The sequence below is a fragment of the Etheostoma spectabile genome, chromosome 19 (assembly GCF_008692095.1).
Source record: "Etheostoma spectabile isolate EspeVRDwgs_2016 chromosome 19, UIUC_Espe_1.0, whole genome shotgun sequence".
Taxonomy (NCBI): Eukaryota; Metazoa; Chordata; class Actinopteri; order Perciformes; family Percidae; genus Etheostoma; species Etheostoma spectabile.
Genome location: NC_045751.1, coordinates 3,191,724 through 3,202,090, shown reverse-complemented (window position 1 = coordinate 3,202,090; position 10,367 = coordinate 3,191,724). Strand labels below are relative to the sequence as shown.

Here is a 10,367-nt window from a genome sequence, read left to right as displayed (position 1 = left end):
CTCCCATGAAATAACCCTTTCAAATGCAGATACCCAAGAGGCAACCGACTTTTTATCAGACATTTCATTGTCTCCTTTGGGGCAGAGAGCTGTTTTGCTCTGCATCTGCATGTAATTGCACCCATACATTGATACAGGAACAACGCTGTCTCTGAATGAATTACAGCAAAAAACGGTATTATACCAGGCGAGAAGACTATTAATTACCACTTGCCTTTTAAAAGTTACTGTGGTGGATAAAAGTGGATAAAAATGGTTCTTTTACTTCATTTGAACTATTTCTGATGTATTTCACTTTTGGGTTCTCTGGATGTTGTCTGTAATGCCATGGGAACTATTTTTGGTTGCCAAACCTGTTGTTAGAAACCAGCCTTAACATTTAGAAGACAGAAAAGAGGTGGAAGGGATGGCAGTGCATGGTATTACTATTCATACTCCAGCCTGACACATCAAACACGTGTTCAGTGAATAAACACCGCATTTTTGTCTACTGCAAATGACAGCACAACACTGCTGCAACCTACGTTGGCTGGCAAAGCTCAGGCCACGTACAAAAGGATCTTCCTGATAGTCTCACATCCTCTAGTATTGTAAAATGTTGTACCCCAAGTGTACAACATTACTAAGAAAACTTGCCTTCCATGCTGCCTGTACCATTCTGGCTGTAATGTGAGCAGATCTCTTGCTCTCCTTTGCACATATTAGGAAATTGCTATGAATGAACAGCGGCAGGTTAACACTGCCATCTAGTGACCGAAGCGAAAAATACATTTGGAAATATCATTATGTTAATCATAAGACATTCATTCAGTGTAGGACAGGCCCAGATGTGTTTAATTTTGCCTTAAATAGTCTGTAATATCATTCCAATATGGAGTAATATCCAAACACGGTTTGAATTGTACACTCAGAACAATAAAGCAGGGGTTAAAAAGATGCCCTAACCAACAAATACAACAGGCTACACATTTTTGGTTACAGACATTTTTTTCCCATCACTTGCTTTCATCAGGGCCTTGATGGCCCTCGCCCTCATTTCCAACTCCAGAAGCTCCAGTTGCTGAATTGACGGCTGACCTGCTGTAGGTGCACGACTTGAAACAGGAGCGCCCTGCACAGGTAAACTAACATCTGTGGACTGCGGCGGTACGCTCTGTTCTTTAGCTTCCTCTTCGTTTGAAGAGGATGAAAGTGCTAATATCTCACTGACACTTTTGTCGATGTCGCTTTGGATGTCTTTTTTTGCTTCGGTTTGTTGAAGGCCTGTGGAAGGTTCAGGGTTTGCTGGGTCAGGGTTTACAAGTGGGTCAGCGCTCTCCCTGCTGCTGTCCACTACTCTCAATGCCCTGTCCACAGCTTTAACAGTCTGCTCCTCTTTGGGTCCTTCTATGTCACTATCGTACGTGTCTGCGTTTATGCTTAGGACGTCACTCTCCTCACCTGAACCACCACCCTCTGTAAAAACAAAAATGAAATTAAACCAAGATTTTAAATGTAAAATTGTCCTTTTTATAGCTTTTTCTGCCTTTGATTGAGTGCCTGGGACATGTTCAGCACATTACATATTAATTACCTTGCTTAGGGTCCTCAGTTTTTGCAGTTTCTTTGAGGCAAGATGTAGAGTCCACATTATTGTCTTGCCTTGATGGGGAAGAAGAATGTAATAAACATAAAAGTATGAGAACATACTCTACTTTCATTCTGAATGAGTAAGAAGGTGCCCTGTATGAGTTATCAAACTGTTCCCTCACTGGCTTTCCAAGGCATCTTCTGTGTTTTCATCACCATTTCCAGATGTCAGCTCCTCCCCTAGAAATATAAATATACAGCTTTAAGTTAATGTTTGCAATACTAGATTGCTTTGAAACGGTTTTGTTCCAGAAAGTTTGTAGTTGTGGAAAAAACGCCAAACAGGCCTTCAGCCTTACCTGCTAAGATCTGTAAGAGATTGTTCTCTGAGATTGGCTCCAGTTGCTCCCAGCACATCTTTTGGATTTCCTCCAAACTACAGTCCTGTAAACGATCATGTGTTTAATAGGATCTTTGACGACGGGTTGCTTTAATCGCCCTCCAAGCAAACAGCAGAAGCCTATGGCAATACTTCTTCATATGTATTAGATATAGGTTAGCAATTTCTAATCAAACATTTCATACGCTTTCTAGAGTTGGCACAAACACAGGTGTGTTTAAACCTCACTGTTCCATTTTACTATACAGCTCCATAGCTAATTTGTAGCTATAGATAGAAATCTTACTAGCAACTAAACACACAGTATATTAAATAACTAAAAGTAGCAATTCTCTAACTTAAAGTGATTTGGAAAAACAAAATGTGGCTAAGGTGACTTTCAAATCGGTTACAATAAAATAAAATATAACAAGTATATGCAACATAACACAGTATACTGTATGCCTACAAAAAGATGGAACAAACCTTTTTTATGAAATGATCACTATTTCTCAAGGTGTTGATGCTTTGTCAGCCAAAGCTGGCACTGTTGGAATGTAGCCAACAGTTCAAAACATTGCTACATATGTTGGAAGACAACACTTGCCAAAGCGCAAAATGTGGTCCTTAAAACCACAAACTTTTCTCAGTAACAATACAGCGTGATGGCAAAAGAGATTTATTTAGGTTTGTGGTGGACAGCTATCTTTAAGACAACATTTAAGGAAGTCCAGCGCTACATAGCATCTGACGAGAAATGAGGCTAATGCGTGTCCTTTTATCCACAAATGCCCTCCGATCAATCGTCGTCGTTACATAATTTAAATCATGAACAACATGGGTTTCAAACTTTCGAACACTGCAATGATTTACTGAATGTAAAAAAAAGCCTGTCTTATTCCAGGCATACAACGATCGTGAGTTTACAATTACAATACAACAAATACATAATCACACATTCACCTTGAGTTCATCAGGCAGCATTTTCCGTAGCTTCTTCTCCCCCAGCACATGGAGACACTGCTCCAGCATCTCCCGCTTGTTGGTGACATAAGCTGTGATGGGCTGGAACGGCAGGGTGAGGTTTAGTCCGCCCTCCTCAATGTCACTGCCAATCCTGTCCAGCTCTGCATCAGCCAGTTCGTCCTTAGAGCCCTGCTATAAGAAACCAACATGTTACTGAGACACAGTGTCTGGAGGTCTTGAAAAAGTAACTAAAATTAAGGAATAAAAGGTTTTGAACACTTAGTTTATATTCAGTATTAAAGACTATTTTTAAAGTTAATTTTTGGGGCATTTTAGGCCTTTATTTGACAGGACAATTGAAGACATGACAGGGGAGAGAGGGGGGAATGACATGCAGCAAAGGGCTGCAGGTCGGAGTAAACCTATATATATATATATATATAAAAATTAAAACCTGTGCAGGTCACACAGCTGCAACCTACACTTAGTTTACTGTATTAGCTAGGTAAATCTACCTAAAATAATGATAATGAAGTAACACAACACCCTTCTGATCAATCCCAATCCTTTCATTGACTTATTTAGTTTTTGTGGATATAACTTCAGAAATATACTGTTCCCACTGTAAGTTCATGAGGAGGCTGTAGTTTATGATGCTGTTGAATTGTATTGGATTCCACACATGAGCTGCTGATTTGGTCATTTGAGAATAACAGACTGGGGAAAATTGAAAACAAATGTCTGTAAATAATTGGCAGTGACCTCAACAGCATTAGGTCTGTGTATGAGGCCAGATCCACACAGAGGGCAATGGCCATTTTGGCGAACACCACTCACCCAGTACACTCAAGAGTTCAACCTCCTACCATCAGGAAGAAGGTATACCTTCCGAATACACGCCAGGTCTAACAGACACCTGAGATCATTTGTACCATCAGCTGTTGGGTTTCTCAGTAAACTATAGGTCATCTGCCATCCTTGCCCATTTCACAGCATATATTTGTCATCTTTTTAAGTGTAGTGTACATATGTTTATCTATTTACTATTTTATGTTTTGTGCTTTTTTTGTGCTAATGTTTAGGAATTGGCTACATGTTTTGAACCAAATTGCCTCTTGGGGACATTAAAGACATCGACTTCGACAGTGGTGTTTTGTTTGTTTTTTTACACTTTTGTTTCTAACGGGGAAAACTGTATCAAAGTCTCATTAATTGCTCTGCTCCATGTTTGGAATAGCCTATCCAAGATGTCTTTGACAACAGGCTGCCAAAGCCAAAAGTTTAACAATACTACGTATTAATGTCATGTTTTCTGCACTGACAGTATTATCAGAACCAACTACACGATAAGGAAAATCCATGTTAGCTTTGGGAATAAATTGGTCTAAAAACTAAACAAATAAAATTGCTATTACATAAAAAAAAACACATTACAGTTTAAGCGTGTGTAGTAGTACGTAGCTACATGAATAGTAAATGAAAAACACAGCTAAAATATTTAGGCATTTTGTTGAAGTTAAACATGTTACGTGATTTAGTCAAACATATGAACGACCACAGCTTGCCTAAAGTTAATTATAAGATTCAACCATGATTGTTTTGGGGAAACAACGTCGGGTAACTAAGTTAAACTCCTGAATTCTGTCTCCCATGGGTCTACGGACAACGATAATACAACAGCAGCGCAGATAACGTTACTGTATCGTTTAATATCTAGCTAGTCTTAAACGAAACACGAGAGTAGCTAGCTAGCACAACACTAGTTGCTAGCTAGCATAACACTAGCTAGCTTGAATATCTTACCTCCAAGAAGGATTCGCCACTTCTGCGTTTATTGTTTTCGTGTCTTTCTTCAGACTGCGAGTGTTTTCGTTTCTTTTCAGTGCTACTTGATTTCTTTTTGAGCATTTTCGAGGTAAATACACGGCCCTTCTACAGAAAGATAGCTATATAACTAGAGCCCGTCGAGTGCTCAATTGCTTAAGTTGAATGTCGCGGGGAAAACATGTCATGAGCAGGCGACGACATGCTTCTTCTTCATTTTTGTTGTTGTTGGACTCTGGCAATGGTCGGACTTCTTCTTTAAGTGTCGGTGAAAAAACAGCCATTTTCTTTGTTATCGCCACCTACTGGGCTGGGTTGCCGTGTGTCTGTCATTATTTACCAAGGAAAAGGCTACATATTACATATAATCCGCTACTTTGGCCCATAAAGGTTTAGCTATGTTGTGGTATCCTACTTAGTTTGTACTAGAGACATTTGGAATAGTTTTAAAACGTGGTAAAGATTGCTTTTACAATTTACTGCATTTCCGACCTACCATACTTAATACTCCATGCCCTTACTTGGTGACTGTAGCTTTAAGTCCCCACATTCTAACAAATCGTCCTCTAGCCACACCAACAAAGACTGGCAGTCTGAAGCTACCACATTCTGTTAATCTTATAGCTGCACAACCGTCTGTATTTTGAATGAACCTTGATGTGCCGTGCCTGTGACATCTGAAGCTGTTGATAGAAGTGCAAATGCATTCAAACTGTATCATCATTTTACACTTCAAAGCTTGCTCGGATTACTAGTGACAGTCAATCACAAGTGCTCTTCCTGTATTTCACACGGTCTTGCCATCTCCCAGTTTCCATCTGCCTCACGATTTCATCAAATACTGTGCATCCGATTCATTACTCCAAAATACTTCAAACCCGCCAACCACTGCTCATTTACATCCTTCAGGTGTTCATATTTAAATCAGACAGCACTATCCTCATTGGTAATGTGTGTTTGTTTCAAAGAAATTTACAAAGGAATTTAGGGTTGCATAATAATGCCACAATGTAACATGTAACAAATGTTTGCAGAACTTAGGCTACATTAATAAGTATGCAACACAAAGAGACTTTATGAAAATGTACTCCATTATAATGCATGGCCCATAGAAAACATGTGACATAAAACAAACAGTGACATTATTATTTTATGTAGGTAAAATGTGAAGCAGAATACAGATGTATACATTGTTTTCAGAAGATATGTTCACTTATATGTTCAAAATCACGTTCTCTGACATGATCACAAAACACTGCATGGCTTTGTAGAGAATAACATCACACCTATATACCCTAAGAAATCCATTCATTTTAGTTAAAGGACAAGCAAACAATTAAAAAGGTAGCAGAATTGCTTTACATTTACATTTTATTCCATTTCACTAATAAACAACGGTCTGCAGTATGTCCTCCTTATTACCACCCAGGTAGCCATGCATTATCTTTAGCTGGACCGAGACACAGGTTTCAGGGTGGTGACGACACAAGCAAGCTGTAAATCACTCTAATTGGCTTGCCCGCCTCTGCCTTAAAGAAGGCGGGAGTCAATACAATGGCTGCAGTGGCGCCATGACGACAGCTGTCTCCTCATAATGCAGGTTGTTACCCTGTTGCCATCCGCCAAATTATGCAGTGGATATGGTGGGAGGTGTGCATCGATACCAATCACGTCACAATGTGTTTTCTTTGCAACATCTGCTCCCATGTGTCTGGATATCACCTTGTTAAAAGGGCAATGATGGAGCTGGCACTGTGGAAGGGGACATTGTATTTGAGAGCCATGAAAAGGATCAGAAAAACAACCTGTGTGTGTGTGTGTCTGTGTGTGTGTGTCTGTGTGTCTGTGTGTGTAAATCAGCCGAACCAATTCTAAAACTGTGTTGCAGAGTATTTCCTGCCATCTACGGGTCGTATTAGAGGAGAGCAATAAACAACCTAAATGGTCGTATGGTTTGCAGGGACCTGTTGGAGACAATAGCACATTGTTGCAATCTTAAAATAGAGGCTGCTCATAGAAATGGTATTATATGATTCTCACTTCTTCTTCAAACATATCTGTTGAATGCACATCAAGGCTCTGTTCTCTAATGAAGACATTATAATGAGGCTATTCAAGAGATGTACTTTACTGCAGTGAGTTCAATGTTTTTGCTGTTTATCCTCATTTGATTTAGTTTAGTCAAATAATGCCAGTAAAATTATGAATCACAGAAACAAGGACAATTAAAAAGCTGCAGGAGCTCACTCCAAAGGAAAATGAAAAAAATCAGAACGGAAATGGATAAGAACCTAAATGAAAACAAACCAAACATAAAGGAAATTGTATTAAACACAATACAAAATAAATTCAGTTTTATCTGCTGCAGGAAAAACGATCAAGTTGGAAGTTACAGTACAACAGTGGTGGGTATGTTTCTGTGTATGACGTTTCATGGGATAATCTAAAATTTTTTCAGGCCATGATACTGTTTTATGATTTTCCAGCTTGAAAGAAGCAAGTACATAATACTTTTTGCCATTTCACTATATATCTAAATATATAGGATTGTGTGCATCATCCTACAGATGGCTTAAACAGTGAGACATTTCGTGCACTTATTTAAATCCACACCCATCACATCCACTAATTTCAGCACTTCTGAACACCTTTCTTGAAGCTATGCAAGTTCTATGCGTGAACAGACTCTCAAACTCTCTAATCAACACCTATTGTTAGCAAACCAACAATTTGGCAGCCGGAATTGTTTAATGTAGAATAACAACTTCTCTGCCAACTGAGAGAGTCGGAGCAGAGCTGTGCATTTTTACCCTGGTTCACTACCTGAGACCATTAGCATCAGATTAAGCTCTGCTTTACAGCTTTGTCCTTTTAGCCAATCATTCCACTTAAATACCAACAAGACTTTACCACTGTGAGGTCAGAGCAATTTGTTAAGTAATTACAGCTGAGTAGTTGAATTCAAGATTTGAAGATAGGACAAGTAGTAATATGGTAAAATACAATTTATGAGGTTTTTTAATATTAATATGGGTTCCCCCAGTCTGCCTATGGTCCCCCAGTGGCTAGAAATGGTGACAGGTGTAAACTGAGCCCTGGGTATCTTGCTATGGCTCTCTGAAAATGAAAGCTCAGATGGGCCGATCTGGCCCGTTATGACCTCATAAGGGGCCAGATTGGCCCATCTGAGCTTTGATTTTCTACCTCCCCTTTCTATGCTCTGCCCCCCCCAGAGAATTTGGCCCACGCATGAGAGAGAGACATCGTGGCTTTCAAACGAGCAAAGTGGCAGTTGGTCAAGGCCACACCCTCAGACTCCCCCCACACCTTCAGACTCCCCCCACACCCTCAGCCTCCAACTCCCCCCTCCCCCCCCCTTCTCCTCAACAGCTACAGACTCAGAAATGACACATACTAAGGAAAGCTCATTGTGGGACTGGCTCTAGTGGTGTAATGCTGTAATTCTGCACCAAGGCGGAATTCTGTAAAAGAGACTTCAGATAAAGTATTAGGGGACCACTAAGGTCTATATAAAAGAGACTTCAGATACAGTATTAGGGGACCACTAAGGTCTATATAAAAGAGACTTCAGATAAAGTATTAGGGGACCACTAAGGTCTATATAAAAGAGACTTCAGATAAAGTATTAAGGGACCACTAAGGTCTATGTAAAAGAGACTTCAGATAAAGTATTAGGGGACCACTAAGGTCTATATAAAAGAGACTTCAGATACAGTATTAGGGGACCACTAAGGTCTATATAAAAGAGACTTCAGATACAGTATTAGGGGACCACTAAGGTCTATCTAAAATAGACTTCAGATACAGTATTAGGGGACCACTAAGGTCTATCTAAAAGAGACTTCAGATACAGTATTAGGGGACCACTAAGGTCTATATGAAAGAAACTTCAGATACAGTATTAGGGAACCACTAAGGTCTATATAAAAGCATCCAAAGAGCACCATGTCACGGGACCTTTAAAGAGCCTGCTTTGGATTGTGGTACTTTAAAACGTATCTCTCCAAGGATGCAATCCAAACAGTTCTTCTGTAGGCATCCCGCTTGATCCAGTGGCACTCCTGATTGCTGAGACAAAATGGGATCAACTTATGTGGTCTGTTTCACGGTGTCTTTAAAAGCAAGCTACTTAAAGTGATGCAGTAGCATAGCAGTACAACTGTAAGTCGATTGACCAACAAAACACACATCTCTACAATAAAAGTGGCAGAAAAATCATCTAACCAAATCCATGTCTAGACCAACTTAACATCTCACATGTAGTCCTTTGAGATTGAATCTCTCTGAGACGCCTTAACATTATGGCACTTGTCCGGAGATGTTGCTACTTTATACAGATAATGGCCCCTCACTGAAGGGTTTGGAGATGGGTCTTCCAGATATCTATTCCTATGACCAAAGAGTCACAATAGCTCCCCAGCAAAAGTGGAAAAAACATCCAGGACATTTTAATGGCTGTCTACTGTCCCTAACTATGTTTTGAGTAAGTATCCTCAGCTGTCATCCCCGATAACAGTTTGCTTTTTAAGGTTCAATTATCCGTACAAAGCTTTGTGCAGCAGGCTGTCACCAATTAAATTTAACATATGTATGAGTTAGTCAGTAGTTGTACAATGGATAGTGAATACCATTTTGTCTTAATAACTACTCTTCTTCACATTTTAGAAGTGTTTCTTTTAATGGGATAGGAAGCAATGTGTCAGCCATTATCTCACCTTGTTTTAACAACCTTGTTACAGTTGGAGCCTCCAATATTGTAACATCTGAGGCAGGTGAGGCAATAATGATTGGCTCACAATTGAAATATTTATATTCACTTTATTACTTTATTTTCACTATGTAACGACGACAATGAGGTAAATCAACTACACAAATGCTCTAAAGCACACGTGTCAAACTCAAGCCCCGCGGGCCAAATCCGGCCCCTTGCTAATTGTGACCCGGCACCTATATACATTTAAGTTATCTATACACCTACTTTTTGTCACTTTTCACGTTTCTTTTTAACCTTTTTTATGCTTTTTTCCAAATGTTTTGGCATTTTCTTTGACATTTTTGTTTGAGTGAGAAGGCTATATGAGACATGCAATAATACAGTTGAAGATATTTGACTTTTCCCATGACATAAAAGCAATAAACTCTAAGTCTGGCCCTTGATGTGATTCTCATTTTCTAGTGTGGCCCTTGGGGAAGTTAAGTTTGACACCCTTGCTCTAAAGGCTTTAACGCCTGTGTTTGCTCACATTTAAAGGGATGACGAAGGAGCCTGTGTTGCATTAATAAGATTGAATGGTTGGATATAACCCTGATATATAATCATATACACAGTTATAGAAGACCACAGCATATGTTGCACATATTGGCTAAATATTCACATGCATCAGTACATTGTCTCTTTAAAAGAACACCGCATAAAAACACCCAATATTGGCACTAAAGAACTAATCACTCTGTTTCTGGCTACAACAGCTCTCCTGCTTCCCTCGTTCAGCATGTTGTTAACTTAAATATCAATTGTTCTCACTTAAGCAGCCACTTTTCTCCACGGTGCTACTACGCAGCTTGTTAGACGACTTCAGTACACAGTTGTTGCCTTGAGTAAGGAAAG

At 39.5% G+C, this 10,367-nt stretch overlaps 1 protein-coding gene across 2 annotated transcripts; it reads right to left on the bottom strand.

Moving 5' to 3' along the window:
- Positions 1 to 344: 344 nt before the first annotated feature.
- caap1 (caspase activity and apoptosis inhibitor 1) lies at positions 345 to 4,987 on the bottom strand. 2 transcript variants are annotated; one of them, XM_032544630.1, is made up of 6 exons: positions 4,718 to 4,987; positions 2,912 to 3,106; positions 1,929 to 2,013; positions 1,752 to 1,809; positions 1,574 to 1,641; positions 345 to 1,455 (listed from the first exon to the last, which is right to left on the bottom strand). In XM_032544630.1, the coding sequence occupies exons 1-6, from the start codon at positions 4,820 to 4,822 to the stop codon at positions 962 to 964; spliced, it is 1,005 nt and encodes a 334-aa protein (XP_032400521.1). In that variant the 5' UTR covers positions 4,823 to 4,987; the 3' UTR covers positions 345 to 961. The 2 variants fall into 2 exon arrangements, with proteins under 2 accessions (XP_032400521.1, XP_032400522.1); XM_032544631.1 differs by having other exon boundaries at positions 2,912 to 3,103; positions 4,718 to 4,984.
- Between the last annotated feature and the right edge of the window lie 5,380 nt (positions 4,988 to 10,367).

What these genes read in the sequence shown, in the direction of transcription:
- caap1 (XM_032544630.1), bottom strand. Translation starts at nt 4,822, where the DNA reads ATGCTCAAAAAGAAATCAAGTAGCACTGAAAAGAAACGAAAACACTCG. An exon ending in GTGGCGAATCCTTCTTGGAG is followed by an intron (nt 3,107 to 4,717) that starts GTAAGATATTCA and finishes GGTTTCTTATAG; the next exon opens with CAGGGCTCTAAGGACGAACT. An exon ending in TGCTGCCTGATGAACTCAAG is followed by an intron (nt 2,014 to 2,911) that starts GTGAATGTGTGA and finishes GATCGTTTACAG; the next exon opens with GACTGTAGTTTGGAGGAAAT.